Raw genomic sequence first — 17,640 nt, 5'->3', positions numbered from 1 at the left:
GTGTGCATACTGTGTGTGTGTATTTCTTTTTTTATAAAACTGGCAGCACTCTTTAGCTCCTTGTTTTTATTTAATATATTATGAAGCTAGTTTCATGCCAATTTACAGAACTTAGCTTTCATACTGCATGGTATTTTATTGTAAAGATATGCAATCATCAGTTTCCGTTTTAAATTTTTTAATTTTTTTTAGAGAGCATATGTGAGAGGGGAAGGGGGCAGAGGGGGAGAGAGAGAATCCCAACCAGGCTCCACACTCCATGCAGAGCCCAATGCAGGGCTTGATCCTATGACCCTGGGATCATGCCCTGAGGTGAAATCGAGTCAGATGCTCAACTGACTAAGCCACTAAGGCGCCCCTTATAATCATTATCCTTTCAATCCTATTAATCAGTCCCCTATTTTGGCCGTTTCAGTTGATTCCTCTTTTTTTTTTTTTTTTTTAAAAGCTCAGCACATAACTTCTATATAAATCATTTTAAACACATTTACATATGTGGGAATATACATGTTTGATAAATTACTAAAAGCAATATCTCTGAGTCCTGGTCTGTGTTTTCTGTCATATTCATAGGTCTTGCCAGATTGATCTTTATAGTTTCTGTACCAGTTTAACTCTCACCAGCAGTGTATGTACACAAAGGCATCTATCTCACTATACTCTGGTCAGCACAGGTACTGTGTAACTTTATCTTGGTCAGACTGACACAGACGGAAAATTATTGAAGTGTTAATTTGCATGTCACTTACGCATGAAGTATTGAATATCTTTACATTTTTGTTTCCTGTTTTAAGAACTTTGACTCAGTCAGTGTTTTGTCTATTTTTCTCAATGGCTAAAAACTGAGATTGATTCTTACTACCTTCCGTTTCACGGGAGCCCATTTGTCTGAAGTTAGAAGAGTGTCTCTTTAGGGAGTTAAAGGAATAAATGAAATTATTATACTCCCTCTTTCCTTTACTCTCCCTTCCTCTGCCCCTCATAAGTGTGTGATTTTATGAAGTCTCCAGACGTTTATGTTCTCTTCTGAATTTTCTTTGTAGTCAGATTTTAAGACCTCTGTGACCTGATGGAAACCCCTCTACTCCTACCATTTATAATACAGTTTGTGAGGTAAAACCACAGACTCTTATGCTCTACGGGGACATGATGATGGGAGTTAAATAATTCTTCCTTCTGTTAAAGGAAACTAAATCCTGGTTATAGAGCCATTACCACTGAAGGTATTTCGCAGAATTTATGCTGACAGGAAAGGAGCTATGGTACATAGCAGTATTTGTCCAGTAGGTTTATTTTCTTTGATTGGGCCTTGAGGTAGTGTAGGGCTGTAGACATGGAGGTGTTCTATGTTGTGTGTTCATTTTTTGATTTTGTTGTTAATTGAGAAACTGGGTTTTTAATCTTTAAGCCAGTGTATAGAATTGTGAATCAGGTTCCATGACATGGTCCTATTTTACCCAAAGTTTTTGTATGTTTCTCTAAGTTCTTACCTCTTTTTCTAAATTTTCGGTGTTCAGTAATCAGATAAATATTTGGCATATTTTCTTTTGACACTAAAACTTCATAGATGCCCGAAAATCCTGGGAATATGGTGGGATATTTTGAAATCCTTTTCAAATACATTCAGTTACGTGGAAAAGCTTATCTCTTGGGACACTCTTTGTCTCAGGTCATGATCTCATGGTTTGTGAGTTCAAGCCCCACATCGGGCTCTCTGCTGTCAGCACAGAGCCCACTTTGGGTACTCTGTCCCCCTCTCTCTGCCCCTGCCCCACTTGTGCTCTCCCCAAAATAAATACTTAAAAAAACTTATCTCTTGTGTAATTAAATACATAAATCCACGTGTGTGTGTGTGTGTGTGTGTGTGTGTATGTATGGTGTTCTTAGTATCTTAATTTTCACGGTTTTAAAATTGCTTAGAAAACAAACATTGTGACACAAAACATTAATTGATGAACTGAACACTAAAAGATTGTCATCCAAACATCCCTTCTCTGTTAACATTAGCATCTGTCTTTGTCTAGGGTTGTTGTGTTTCTTAGCCAAAGTCTCACTGTTCTAAGAATTGGGCAATGTAGTACAAATACAGTACAGATCTATTACAAAATAAAAATGCATTGATTTCATAAAGTCAGTGAAAATGATACTGAAGAAATAGTATACAAGAGTAGTAGTGTACTGGAAGCATTTTTAGAAAGAGTAATGAAAGGATTCTGAGAGACTTGGGCAAAAAGTGTGGCATCGTCTTAATCAGTCCATTATTTGGAAAAAGTATACCAAAAAATATCAGTGGTTGACTCATCTTTTGGGGGGAAGAATTGGAGAAGTTTTCTCTAGCTTACTGTTTTGGAGATTGCAAATAAATTTTAGTGGGTTTGTGAATTTGCATAATCTGTGAATAAGGATAAATGGAATCATACAGTATAGCTTTTTCTATCTGATCTTTACCTAGCATAATGTTTCCAGGATTCATCCATGTTGTAGCACGTATCAGTACTTAATTCCATTTTATAGCTGAATAGTATTATTCCCTTGTGTGGATATACCCAATTTTGTTACTCATTTGTATGGACATTTGTGTTGTTTCTACTTTTTGACTGTTACGAATACAGTTACTGTGAATATTTATGTACACATTTTGTGTGAAACTGGTTTTCATGTCTCTTGGGTATATACCTACGAGTAGAACTTGTGAGTCATAGTAACTCTTCTATATTTAACTTCTGAGGAACTGCCAGACTCTTTTCCCCAATAGCTGTACCGTTTACAATGCAATGTAATAAGGTTTTTACCTTTACCTTTACCTGCAGTGTGTAAGGTTTTTAATTTCTCTAATTTCTCTACGTCCTCACTTTTTTACTTAGCATAATATCCTCAGGGATCATCCATGTTGTCATAAATGGCAAGATGTCCTTTTTTCTCATGACTGAATAATACTGCATCATGTACATGTACACTGTATCTTCTCCATCTGTTGATGGACACTTAGGTTGTTTCCATATCGTGGCTAGTGTGAATGATGCTGTAGTGAACGTGGGACTGCAGCTCTCTGAGATCCTGTTTTCATTCCCTTTGGATATATACCCGGAAGTGGAATGGCTGGCAAGTGTTTATCAAAAAATAGAAAACATACTGCATGACTAAGTATAAAGTCCTTCCACCTTTAAGTTTTATTTTCTTCTAGTCAGCCTATTTTTCTCTATGTACTTTCTCTCTTGGCAGTCTCCTAAGTACCACAATATAAGTTACGATCTCCTAAGATGTTCCCAAATCGTGGATCTCTTTCCTTAGCCTGTTTCCTAAATTTCAGATATATATTTTCAGCTTGCTTTTGACTCCTCCACTTGGCTTTTAGATACAAGCTCATAATCTTCTCTTACACGCTGGTTTATCATTCTCTGAGGTACATTTTTATTAAAAGCATCATCATTTTTGGGGCGCCTGGGTGGCTCAGTCGGTTGAGCGTCCGACTTCGGCTCAGGTCATGATCTCACGGCTTGTGAGTTCGAGCCCCGCGTTGGGCTCGAACACAAAAACCGTGAGATCATGACCTGAGCCGAAGTCGGACGCTCAACGGACTGAGTCCCGCAGGCACCCCTTGAATGACATCTTTACATCTTTTGCAGGTGTTATTTTAAGCAGCCACTACTTCTGGTTATTTGCACAAAAGTAGAGCTTGGATACTTGACCTATATTAAATGCCCACTTGTTGAATTATATGCAAATATATGTTAATATATGCCTGTATCATATTCTAAGTGCTAAGTAATTCATTTACATTACTTTTCAGCGTTTTCCCATCACTCTCTCAGGAACGGTTAGTTGTTTTTGCTTTCTTTTGTTTTAAAGTATCTTGTGTGGTACTATTTACACTGTAGCTAATTAATAAGTGTTTGACACAGAATTGAGAATCTTAGACCCTCCCTAGTCTTGGTTTTCAACATTCTCTATTGGTAGAAAAATTTTGAGACCTTGTCGATCTGAAAAATGCCTCTATTTTATTCTTGCTTGTTAGGCAAATCATAATTATCATTTGAAAATAAATTTTTCTTTAAAATGTTCAAGACATTGTATCACTTTCTAGCTTACAGTGTTGCTGTCTATTGAAGTCTGATGCCATTTCGATTCCTTTGTTGTAGTAGGTGCTCTCATTTCTTCCTTCTGGTGACTCATGTCTTTAAGTTCTAAAAACTTTGTGTGTGTGTGTGTGTGTTAGGTTTTTTGTTTTGTTTTGTTTTGTTGGTATTTTTTTTCCTACTTCCCTCAGTCTTCTCTCTCATGCTTTCTGGCATGTCTGTGTTAGATGTAGGTCATCTAGCGCTTATCCTCTAATTTTTTTTGGTTTTCCACTTTCTTTCTTGACTTTTTGGTCTGCTTTCTGGGTGACATTCAGCTCTTTTTTCCATCACAGTTCTTATTTGTTCTTATCTTGCTGTCTTTTTTTAATAGCATCTTATTTCATTGATAGAGTATTTTTTTTTTCTTTATGAAGCATCAGACGAAAGCACATGAAAGAGAATACAGTACATGGAATACAATAAGATATTTAAGAATGCATGTACATTCAGTACTCCTTTCTTAGAAAAGATAACACAGATGGGCATATATACACTTTTTTTTTTTTTTTTTTTTTTTTTTTTTTGTTCTTCCACTGTCATTGTATAGGACTTCAGGATGGAACTGGAATAAACACATGTGTTCTGTCTCCATGTTTTTGTTTTCTGCCTCTTTCTTTCTATGTACAACTCCTTGTCATCCTTTAAGACAATTCGGATGTTTATTTCCTTCAGGATACTTTTTCCAGTCCTCTCTCCTAAGGCCAGTTTTAGTATAAGATAGTATATGTTTCCTTTCTATTTTCCTCGAGTGCCCATGAGGTAGTAGTGGTGGTGGTTAAAAGTGTATGCTTTGGACAGAGACAAATCTAGGCTTAGATCCTGGGTCCAGTATAGAGCTCACTGTGGCATGTATGACCCTAGTATAGTTATTTAACCCGAGTATGTACTGTAGATATAATAAAGATACTTCTAATAGCAGTGTAAAAGTATATGAGAATGCAGTTAAAGGACGTGGCACACAGTAAGAATTGTCAGCCATGATTGTTAGCCTGTGAATTCCTTGGTGGCTGCTACTGGGTATCTCCAGTGTCCTTTAAACATAGGAGACTGTTAATATGTGCTTTTAACACATAAATACTTGCTGTATAAATGAGCAAACCAGAATTCCATAAATAGCCATCAAAGAACTTGTGCTGTCTTTGTCTATAAATTAAAAACAACTCCACACACATTTATAGGCTTTTATAAGGGATGTTGGATGCACTGCTTGTGCGTGAATTTATTAGTGATTCAGTGTTTATCAAACAATTTCTGGAGATTGATTTAGAGCCTTTGATGGAAGAGGAATGATTGATAGACTAAGGGTAAGCTGTTCTAAGCATTGAAAAGAGTTCAGAATGTTGTAAAGGCGTACTTATTAGTCTGACCCTGGAAATACGCAATGTCTAGTCTATGGTTATATAGGCCTGTAAGTAGCATTCTTACCAGGGATAAAAGAGAATGGTGGTATAGATTTAGTGATTAAAAAAAAAAAAAAAAAGCTATGCAATACTTTGAATTTCTTTAGCACTGTGTGGTTGATTTCTGCACATTACTAGTAGAATTTCACTTATTGGTCCATTCAACAAGCAATTGAGTGTTGCCTTTGTGTCAGACATTTTCCCGGTACTAGAGATAGAGCAAAGAGTAAGATAGTGTTGGCCCTTAAGAATTACAGCTTTGAGTGTGTATGTGTATGTGTTAGGAGCAGCAACGTAGACACCAAAGAAGTAAAGCGGGATGATAGGTAAAGAATATCAGGTGGAGTGGGGAACTAGATTCTTTTAGGCCCTTCTGAAGGCAGGGTTAGTCCCTGAACCCAGGTCTCCTGACTCATGGTTTAGTGTTCTTTCATAACATGCTAGTCTTTTGAGTAGAATTTTTAGCAGACCAGAGTAAGTTTACATGGAGGGTTAGTGTGAATGAAGCCAACTCAAACATTTTCTTCGGTGGATTCTGTGGCCTGCAGATAGGACATTATTCTCGAATTCCATATCACATAAGCTACCATTATTGCTATTTATTCTTAAGACAGAATGATTTTAAGAAATAGTATAGTAATCTTCACATGACTGCTTCCTTCTCAGTTTACATTATTGTGGGGCTTTGGAAAAATTCAGGGCCTCAAAATAGACAACCTGAGTTTCCAGTTTAATTTTATATACATACAGCTTTAACTATATGAAGATGAGGATCCAGTTAGTAGCTCCCAAGTGCTTGGGTGCATGTTAATGGAATTTACTCCCCATAGTTTGAGGCACACAGTAAAAGTCAATAGCTTTTGGTCATGAGTCAGTAATAATCTTCCATTTTGTGAACACTGGAATATATTTTCTACTTTAGTAGTTGCTCTAAACTTTTGAATGAAGTTAGGAATATATTTTTGAGAAACATTTTCTTTGGTACCTTAACTGCCACCATAGAATAGGTCCCAACTTGAAGTCTGTGTAATAAATTATGATAAATGTTTGTAATGAATACTTGTAATGCCCAAGACCTTAGGCAAAAGAAACTATATAGGTAAAAATTTTGTAATCCTTAGTTGACACAGACTTATGTATCTCTGTGTCTGTTCTAAGCACCCTTTGTGAATGAACATGTTATCTTTTTGGAGTACCTAAATTTACAGAGGACCTAATGCAACAGTCATTTTGAAGCCTTTAAAAATGAATAGAACATGTGTTTTTCCTTATAGTGTGGGTAGGTGGTGATGAGTGGCATTCTTACTTTTTCCCAAGTTTGATAACCCCTCTGAGAGGTGGACAGAGGAGTCGACAGAGCTAAGAGTGTCAGCTTTGTCCTTCCTGTGTTTATTCCTGATTCACCATTATAGCTGGACACAGCTCGACAGCTCCAAGCATCCCTCAGAGGAGCCACCCCCAGGTGGCTTTGAGCTGAGGACAGGCATATACAGTTCTTTCTCTCAAATTCTCCCTTGTGAGGAGAGTGTGTGAAGGCTGCTAAGAGAAGCTAGTAGTTCAGTGGTTCTCAACATTCTGTAGGCATCAGAATCATCTAGAGAGCTTTAAAAAGCGTAGGCACCCCTGGGTTGCTCGGTTGGTTGGGCGTCAGACTCTTGATTTCGGCTCAAGTCATGACCTCATCATTCGTGGGATTGAACCCCATGTCAGGCTCTGCACTGTCAAGTGCAGACCCTGCTTGGGATTCTCTCCCTATCCCTCCCCGACTCGTGTGCACGTGCGCGCTCTCCCTCCCTCCCCCTGCCCCCAAAACAAATTAATTTAAAAAAATACAGATACTTGGGTCCAGTGCCTGGAATTTTAGATTTAATTTGTTGGGACGGTATTTCTATAAAAGTTTCCTGGAGCAGTCTAATTGTGTAGCCAGAGTTCCAGTGGAAGTCCTACACAGGAAAGGGACTGGGGGAATAGAGAATGCCACCTGCATTTATGTGTGTGTCCCTAAAGTAGTACTCCTTCCCAAATAATGCCACCGTTCACCATTTCCTGTGTAGTACAGGAGATTAAATTGCTCTGGAGTCAGTCTATCTGAAAGCATCATAACCTTAAAAATGGAGATGATAGTATTTAATTAATAGAGTTGTTTTGAAGCTCAAATAAAGTAATGTGTTTGAAATGCCTAGTGTGATACCTGGCACACAGGATAAGTGCACATCTAATTAGGACATCTTTATTACATAATTTGTCAGCACGCATGGGGTGTTGAATAATTATTTCTAAAAAATCTACATTCATATAGATTGCTCTTTATCTGTGTGGTTCATATTTGTCATTTTTAATCACACCTGAATATTAAATCTTGACCCTTCTTCAGTTGTATAGCATGTGGGTTATTTCTCGTTTTCCACAAATAATTGCTAGAACTGACAATTACGTGGAAGGAGGAGTTCTTTGATTTTTTTGGAGTACAGTTGCTTAAAAAAATGGAATTACCAGCTTGTATAGGTATGGTCAATATTATGAGGTTACTATAAAGTGGAGGTATCATGTGATAAACCATTGAGGATGTGTAGATTTGCCATTTGCCCACTTAACCAAGGTGACTGAATAAGGGAATGTTGTGCCTTGCCAAGAAGTACTTGATGGACTAGAAAGTGAGGGATTGTCAGGGAACAGGACATGTTCTAGGCCTTAGATTCATATAGCAAGAAAAGGTATTCAGGGCTGAAAAACAGTTTACATTTGTAGAGAACAGTTTTGGTACAGCATTGATGCTGTTTCAAGAATGACAATGATCTAATATTTACCTTTCCTTTTTTAAAAATAACAATACGTAAGTAGATATTACATTTGGCCATTAGCCAAGTTGGTTTTGCATTTATATAAGAATATGAATAATGGGCATTGTCTTTAGACATAAGTTTTTTCAGAGGTGTTTTTATATAGCTGAGTAATTACTAACCTTTTTTCCCTTAAGTAGGGATGGCAAGTGAGAGGTTAGAATTGTTCTTATGAATACTCTCGATAAAGGAACTTTAGATGACTTCATTTTATATGCAGAAGCTTTGCAGAAATGAAGATTATCAGGAAGTATATTCCTGCCAGAAATGTAATGTCCAAGTTACTTAGTCTGCCACTTGGCTGATGAGATCAGACAAGCCTGGTAGGTGTTTAAAAAACAAAACATACATATACATAATAAATGTGTGTGTATGTGTGTATGTACATGAGTTTATATAAGTTATTACTTATTTCTGAGGGACCAGGATCAATTCTTAAAGCTAGATGTAAGTCAGATTTTGGAGAATAATTAAATACCAGTCTGTTCCTTCCTAGTTCTTTCTTGCCACGTGAAGTCAATCAGCTTCAAAGCAATCACCACTTCCACTCCATACTAATAACTCTTCTTTTGGTTTTTTTTTTTTTTTTTTTTTTTTTTTTTTTTTTTGTAATTGCAGGAGGTTTATCGAATTCCAAAGAAAAGTCAAACTGAAAAGGAGAACACAAGTAGGTATTCAGAGGTACTCTGTGTATATGGCTTTACAAATACTCTTTTGGAAATATGCAGAGGTAAATGATAAGAATTTTAGCTATTTTGTTTTTGAAACCCAACAGTATGTAATTAGGTAAATGAAGTATTTGGTGTAAAAGTTTGTGAACTTGCCTTTTTATTCTTTCTTAGTGAATTTTTGCCAAAAGAGATGTCCCTTTACACTACCTTTGGTGTTGCTTTCCTTGAAGTCGCTGCTTTTAGTAGCTTTTCTTTCATTTATTTGTCCCTCTAGAACAGGCATTGTTAAACCTGTACTCCTAAATGTCTGTATAAGTCTTTACCTGTAGATGTTTATATGCAGAATCCTTTATTTACGTTCATTTTTCTAGGGAAAATTCAAAACTTTCATCAGGTTCTCAGGGGCTCAGTGATCCCTCAAAAGGTTAAGAGTCATTTACAGGGACACCTGGCTGGTTCAGTCGGTGGAACACATGACTCTTGATCTCGGGGTTGTGGGTACGAGCCCCATGTTGGGTTTTGAGATTAATTAAAAATAAAATCTCGAAAAAAAAAAAAAAGAATCATTCCAGAAAAGGTAACAGGGAGGCCATGGTAGTCTGGTTTCTGGGTTTTACTACTTAGTTGTGTTTCCAGCATACTTCTTTAAAGATGAAAGCAATGGATCTTATGGTGGCTGTTGTTGATCTCTTGAGCCCTCCAGTATTGACCCAATGTAGAGTGAAGGAGCCAGTGTGATCATATTTTTGGTGTTTTTGTTTCTTTTTTTGTTTGTTTTTTTTCTTTTTCTTTATTTTTGGCATGAAGAGCTTTTTATAGTCTTAAAACTTAATGGTTAAATAATCATATAGGTTAATGCCCTGTGAGGTGTACTTTGTACCGTTGTTGGGGTTTTGTTTTTGTCTTGAATATTTTTAACTCGATTGGTTTAGTCTCTTCATAGCCAAACATCCTAGTTAGGGCTGGAAAGAATTCCTCCCATGAGAAAGAAGGCAGGGTTGAGTAGTGCTGGTTGGCAAAACCAGTGGCACCACTGTAAGCTTGATCATCAGAGGCTAGCTTCTCTGGGCTCACTGAGCTGAAATCAATAGCAGGATGGGCAAAGCTTAAATATCTGTGGGGTTTTCCCCCCAATATTTTGCAAATATCTACTCTGGGGTGCCCTCTGAGAGCGATGGCCTTTGAGAGGCATCTATAATGGAAGACTGTAATCTTTTCAGGAAGCAGCCTTTTGTGTGCCACCTTCAGTTTCTCCTTCACATATGTGCCCCAGCCCCAACCAGTCTCAGTCTTTTATAAGAAATACTTACAATTCAAGCCTAGCTTCTATGTCAACCCTCAATGGCAAATTAAAAAGCTTAGAACTTGTAAAATTCCTAAGAACTGTAAATTATTTTGGGAAATATGTAGCCTAGCTTTACTTTTGTTTTATAATATGAAAACATCAGCCTGAATAAATGGAATGACATCTGCCTCACATATTCCAAGATGCAGAGTCAGAATATGAACTGTTAGTATGATTCCTTTTCTTATTTTACCAGGATATAGTGCAGAAATAGTCACATTTTAAGGAAGTTAACATCAGTACATGGAACCTGTTGTAAGAAGGAAATAGAGTAGTCGTGGGCAGATCCAGGTGAAACTAGGCAGTAGTACGTCCCAGAAGAATGTGGTGCTAATACCTTGTGAGCTGGAACAATTGTTTTAATTGTGTAGTGTTTTCTACCAGTGTGTGGTGTAGATGAGCTCTATGAGCCTCTCACTGACAAATGCTCGTATGTGGCCATTGATTAGTAACTTTTTTGCAAACAAATGGAGTTTTTGGCCCACTAAAAGGAGAACTGCAAGAATGGCATATGTAAACCTAACCGTGATGCCAGGGAAGAAAACAAGTGATAGCATGTTTTTCTGAGGTGAGAAGAAAAAACAGTTAATGTTTATTGAGAATCTGCTTTGTGCTCTGAGAGATATTTTATAAGAAATTATTTCCACAGGACAAGAGCAATCTGATTAATCAAGTAGCAGTGCTAACATACACAAAGCAGTGGCATATAATACCAGTTAATTTATATTGAAATATTCATTGGTGGGATTTAGACTTCTTAGGGAGATGAGAAACTAGGAGGTGTGGTCAGTGAAAAGTAGCACTTAGCACAGCTTTTGGGAACAGTGGCAATGATATTGGGGAAGACCATTCTAGGTAAAGAGGCTGAGTGGAAAAGTTTAATAGTATCATCTTTCAGTAGGAAGATGGCATTCTTTTTTTGAAGATGTAACTCTCTGGCTTTGATAACTTCATGAGTTATCAGCTGTATCATTTGTGTTTGAAATATTTTCATTTTGAAATGGTAGTTCATAAAAAATTCTCTAATCTGTTTTTCTTTTTTTTTTGTTGTTAAACTAAAAAGACATTTATTTCCCTTTTAGTTTTTATGCTTAGCATGCCAGGCTGCTCTTCTACAAATTGTAAATATGCAGAGTTACAGGGACAGTAGAAGGCTTTTACATTTTGAACTGCAAGCAGACTGCCTTGTTAAAGGTAACGGGAACATCTCGCATGCATGTGTTCCACAGAACTTGTTAGAAAGGCTGAAGGCTTAGACTGAGAGTTTGGGAAAGGTAGAAAAGAGAATTCATGGCAGAGACTTTCAGGAAGTAGAGTGTACACACACACAACACCTTGTTTCTCATCCAAATTCAGGATGGGCATATGAGGGAGGAATCCATAGATCCATTTGTTGGATAGAAATTGTGTTCTACAGTTGACGTGCTATCATGATGGAGTAGAGTCTGCCAAGTAAATTTTTAAAAACCCTTTTCCCTTAGTAACTGAACGAGGAAGGGATGCTGTTGGCTTCAGAGATCAAACAGCTGCCCCAAAGACTCCTAACAGGTCAAGAGAGAGAGACCCAGACAAGCAAACTCAAAATAAAGAGAAAAGGAAACGAAGGGGCTCTCTCTCACCACCTTCTTCTGCCTATGAGCGGGGAACAAAAAGGCCAGATGACAGGTAAGTGGCCTGTGTGAGTTACTCTCTTTTCTGAGCCAGTTAGAAAGTTCCCAAGTCAGTACTTCTGATTTGGGGCACCAAAGGGTTTTGGAATAAGTATATTCTCTTGATGAATGAGTATAAAACTTTACTGATAAATATTGAGACAGAGTCTCTTTTGACAGTGAAGACTAGTGGATTTTCAGTACTTGAATGGTTTCTACTTGATAACATTTAAATGTTATTTGAGGAGCCAGAGACTTGTTCTTTCAAGGGAGTGGAGGTGGGTGGGAGATAACTCTTCAGAGGTAATGATAAATCTTCGAAAGTCAGAACTTTTTTTTAGTGAATCTTGTGCCTTACCAGTCAAAATGCTGGTTGATCTCTGTGTCAGAGGCTATCTTCCTCATGCTTGTAGAAAAACAAGCTGCATGATCGGTCACTGGGGACTAGAAAACATTTATTCCAGAGAAGTTCTTTTTAAATTAAATTTATTTGTTTGAAAAAATGAGATATAGCATTCATATAGTGTAATTGCCAAAATTTTAATTTTGGGTTGTCAGGGTTTATAATAGTAAATCCATCATGATTTTCATTTGCATTACCCTAATTACTAAGTAGATTAAACATCTTGTCATACATTTATTGGCCATTCCTGTTTCTTCTGTGAAGTGTCTTTTCATATGTGCTGTTCATTTACCTTTTTGAGTTTTAGAAATTTTTTTTTTTAAAGATTCTTTATACTCTAAATATAATTCTGCTTGGGTGATAATTTTTGCAAATATGTTTTTCTCAGTTTGTGGCTTGCATTTTGACTCTTTTGTGTCTTTTGATATACAGAATTTATTAATTATGGTATAATTGAATATATCACACATATTGTATGTTTCCTTCATGGTCAGTGCTTTTACTGTGTTTTAAGAAATTCTTTCTGGGGCACCTGGGTGGCTCAGTCAGTTAAGCATCTGCCTCTGGATTCAGCTCAGGTCATGATCTCACGGTTGGTGGGTTCAAGCCCCACGTCGGCCTCTATGCTGACAGCTCAGAACCTAGAGCCTGCTTCAGATTCTGTCTCCGTCTCTCTCTGCCCCTGCCCCGCTCATGCTCTATTTCTCTAGGTCTCAAAAATAAATAAATGAATAAACAAATAAAACAAAACAAAACAAAACAACAGATGGCTGTCAAGAAATTCTTTCTGGGGCACCTGGGTGGCTTAGTCAGTTAACCATCCGACTCTGGATTCGGCTCAGGTCATGATCTCATGGTTTGTGGGATCAAGCCCCACGTTGGGCTCTGCACTGACAGCACAGAGCCTGCTTGGGATTCTCTCTCTCTGCCCCTCCCCTGCTTGCGCTCACACTCTGTCTGTCTGCCTGTCTCTCTCTCTCTCTCTCTCAAAATGAATAAATAAACATAAAAATTTTTTTAACTAAAAAAAAAAAAATTTCTTCCCTACTCTTGAGGCAATGATACTCTTTTCTTTCTTTCTTGTCCTTAATTTATTGGGAATTAATTTTTGTGTATGTTGTGAGGTAGGTTTATGGTTTCTTTTTTTTTCCTAAGTGAATACCCAGTCTCTGTACCATTTACTTGAAAGCCCATCCTTTCTCCTTGATCTGCAGCACGCTCTCTCCAACAAGTTCTCATATGTGGGAGGATCTGGTTTGGGGCTCATAATGTGTCTGTAGCTCATATTTAAGTCTTGATAGCAAGTAGGACAGGTCCCTCCTTGATCTTCTGGGATGTCATGTCTTTTCTCAGACTTGTTCTCCTTCAGATCTGCTTGTCAGATTCCCTCCACCCATCACCCAAAAGATGATTCTGAGAAGACTTGACATCTTTACAGTTTTAAGGAGTCCTATTCCTATATTCAAATTGAGTATTCAGATATTTTCTGTGTAATTACGTCTTCTTTAATACTTTAAATAAAGATTAAGTTCTTCATTAATCTCCTGTTTACATTTTCTCTAGAAAGACTTAACGTATCTTGGTATATTCATTTCTGAAAACCTTGCCTTTTTTGTTACATTTTCAGTTTGTTGCTTGTGTTTCGATACCGCAGTTGACTTTTGTATATTGATCTCATGCTGGCAACCATACAAAACTCTCAATGATATTTCAAAGTGTTGGGGTTTTTGCCCTTTTTTTGGGTCTTTGCCAACAGTCCATATCCTATGAATTTGGGTTTTTTCCTTTCTAATCCTTTTGCTTTGTTCTTGTTATTTTACTAACAACACAACCGATACAAATCACAGAATAACAGCATTTTTTATTTTGGTAATTGATTGCTATTCATGTTTTATTCCACTCTTTTGGACATACAGATAGGATATATATATATATACATATATATTTTTTTTTTAATTGGAGCAATTGGGATTCTTAGCTCCTTAATTTTCAGCATTTTTTGTCTTCAAATGAAAGTGTTTGAGGATTTTAATTTCTTCATAAATACCATTGAACTACTCTTGTGATAGTATAGTTTGTCATAATTTAGTTCTAAATACTATCAGGCTTTACAGCCTGCTTAAAATTTTTTTTTTTTTTTTTTTTAGTTTTTATTTATTTTGAGAGAGAGAGAAAACAAGTGGGGGAGGGGAAGAGAGAGAGGGAGACACAGAACCCGAAGCAGTCTCTGGACTCTGAACTGTCAACGCAGAGCTCGATGCAGAGCTTGAACCCATGAACCACGAGATCATAATCTGAGCCAAAGTCAGATGCTTAACTGACTGAGCCACCAAGCACCCCCTTCTTTTGTTAAGTTTCAAATTTAATTGCCATTCATTGGTTTGTATTTTACCAGTTCTTAGAATTTTATTGAGACTGGCTGTATAGTCTGTTTTGTTTGATATTAATAGAAGTATGCTATCTTCCTATTGATAGGATTTAACTGAAATTTTTTATTTCCTTTTTCCTTTTAACTTTTCTGTGGCTGATACATAGTTTATAGCTGATTGATATTTTAATTCTTTGTGGTATTTAACTCGTTTTACTTTAATAAAATCTAAATTTAATCCATATCCTAAACAACACAAGTACTTTAGGATACTTTAACTCTGATCATTCAGCCTTCCCAATTTATATGCCATTATTGTCCAATATTATAATTTCTTGTTCCTCCTCCTTCCCTGTCAGTTATTGTTAATTTTTTTATATGTACACAAATTGATTTATTTAGTTTGTTTACATTAATTAGGGTTTTTTTGTTCTCCTTTCTTTTTCCTTAGACCTTCCTTTAAAAGATTTCCTAAAAAAAAAAAAAAGATTTCCTTTAGGGGACCCTGGGTGGCTCAGTTTGTTAAGCGTCCGACTCTTGATTTGAGTTGAGATTGAGCCTCGTGTTGGGCTCTGCACTGGGCACTGAGCCTACTTGAGACTCCCGTGTCTCCTCTCCCTCTGCTCTTCCTCAGCTTGTGCTCTTTCTCACTCTTTCTGGCTCTTTCTCACTCAAACAACAACAACAACAAAAGATTTCCTTGATGAGTTTTTGTTCATACTGTGTTTCAAATATGTCTGAAAAATCTTTTTGGTTTTCATTGCTCACCCTCAGTTTTTTTTTTTTTTTTTTTTTTTTTTTTTTTTTTTTTTTTTTTTTAATTTTTTTTAACGTTTATTTATTTTTGAGATAGAGAGACAGAGCATGAATGGGGGAGGAGCAGAGAGAGAGGGAGACACAGAATCGGAAGCAGGCTCCAGGCTCTGAGCCGCCAGCCCAGAGCCCGACGCGGGGCTCGAACTCACGGACCGTGAGATCGTGACCTGGGCTGAAGTCGGACACTTAACCGACTGAGCCACCCAGGCGCCCCATCACCCTCAGTTTTAAAAATCAGTTTTATTTAATCAGTAGATAAAAATTACTTACAGAAATATTCAGTTTTAAGTGTATAATTCAAAGTGTTTTGTCAAACGCATGCAGTTAAGTAACCACCACTACAGTCATGGTATAGACACTTCTGTTATCTCAGAAAATTTTCTTGAGCTCTTTGGAGTCAGTCCCCTTTACCTACTCCTAGTTGCTGGCAGCCATTGCTCTGCTTTCTGATGCTCTGTTTTTGTCTTTTCCAGAATGTGATGTATATAGTATCATAGTCTAGATAATATTTGAGTCTGTCTTTCACTTAGCAGATTGCATTTGAAATCCATTCATGTTGTTAGGTCTCAGTAGTTCCTTTTATTGATGAGTGGGTAATCTATTGGATAGGTACAACATAGCTTGTTTACAAATTCATTAGTTGATAGGCATTTGGATTGTTTCCAGATGGCTGTTAAGAATATTACCAGACTAGGGGGTGCCTGGGTGGCCTAGTCTGTTAAGCGTCTGACTTCGGCTCAGGTCATGATCTCACAGTTCGTGAGTTCAAGCCCCATGTCAGGCTCTGTGCTGTCCGCTCAGAGCCTGAAGCCTGCTTCAGATTCTGTGTCTCCCGCCGCTCTCTGCTCCTCCCCTGCTCATGCTCTGTGTCTGTCTCTCAATAATAAATAAACGTTAAAAAAAAAAAAAAAAAGAATATTACAAGACTCGTATATGTATGAATCTTTATGTGAACATTGACTCTCATTTTTAAAAGGAAGTTTTGCTTAGTTAACAAGTTTTTCTCGACACTTTGAAACTGTTATTCTTCAGTCTTCTAACTTCCCTTGTTGTTAATGAAACTTTATTGGTCTAATTGTTGTTCTTTAAGTAATCTGGCTTTTCTCTTGGTCTGCTTTTATGAGTCCTCTTTGTGTTTGGTGTTCTGCAGTATCACTACCCTCTGTTTAGGGTTTCTTTTTATTTTATCTGGTTGAAATTAATTTAACTTTTTGAATTTGAAGATCATCTTCCACATTACTAATTCTCTTCAGATCTGATCTCTTACTTAACCATACCATGGCATGGATCTTAGGGACATTGGATTGAATGTTGGATTATTTCTTGGTTCATGACACATTTCTGTGCATAGACTTCTTCTCCGTATATTATAATGCTTTTGTGCTGTGATCTTAACCACTGTATAAATCTGGCTAAGCCATTTCTTCCTATACTGTCCCTTGCCTTTACTGCTTGAGATGATATCATCTTGCATCCTGTGTTCATTATACCCTGGCTTTCCTTTTTTAAAATACAGTTTTATGTTGTCTAATACATGTTTTTAAATAATGTTAGTTTTTAACTTTATGAAAAGGCTGCCATTCTGCATTTAATTTGGGGGTACTTTGTTTTCACCTGATAGTGTATTGCTAAGATTTACCCATAATTGCATGTGTCAGTTTATTCATTTTCACTGCTTTGTGTAACATTTTGTTGTAAAGCTTCTTCAGTTATGTATAGTGCTATTATCTAATTTTGATGTACATGTGCAATAGTGTCTCTTGGGTAAATGACCAGACTTGTCAGATTGTCAGGTATGTGCATGCTCAATTTCATATGATAATTGAGTTTTAATTTCCACTCTGTTTCGTTTCTAGATGTTTCATGGAGTTCTTTTTCAAATCTACCTGATAGTTTTTTATGTTCCCATTCCTTAGTGATATTTTTGATTGCCTCTTTGATATTCATTAAACATACTAAATGTCTCTTCAGTTTGTATTGGATCATTCCAGTACTAGTAGTTTTTGTGGGTCTTGTCCTCTCGTTTGTTT

At 36.9% G+C, this 17,640-nt stretch overlaps 1 protein-coding gene across 3 annotated transcripts in view; it reads left to right on the top strand.

The window, feature by feature from the left end:
* Positions 1-17,640, top strand: part of SETD2 (SET domain containing 2, histone lysine methyltransferase) — a 125,007-nt gene that overhangs the window by 74,856 nt on the left and 32,511 nt on the right. For 2 of the 3 annotated variants that reach the window (XM_060630869.3, XM_081793504.1), the window contains exons 13-14: positions 8,977-9,025; positions 11,856-12,039. In XM_060630869.3, coding sequence (XP_060486852.3) covers positions 8,977-9,025; positions 11,856-12,039 — 233 coding nt within the window. Of the gene's footprint in view, positions 1-8,976; positions 9,026-11,855; positions 12,040-17,640 lie in introns of those variants that run through there. The other variant, XR_014136814.1, reaches the window with a different exon arrangement.

The sequence above is a fragment of the Panthera onca genome, chromosome A2 (assembly GCF_046562875.1).
Source record: "Panthera onca isolate mPanOnc1 chromosome A2, mPanOnc1 haplotype 2, whole genome shotgun sequence".
NCBI classification, from domain to species: Eukaryota; Metazoa; Chordata; class Mammalia; order Carnivora; family Felidae; genus Panthera; species Panthera onca.
Note: the sequence above shows the minus strand (reverse complement) of the source record. Positions and strands in the feature narration are given on the sequence as shown.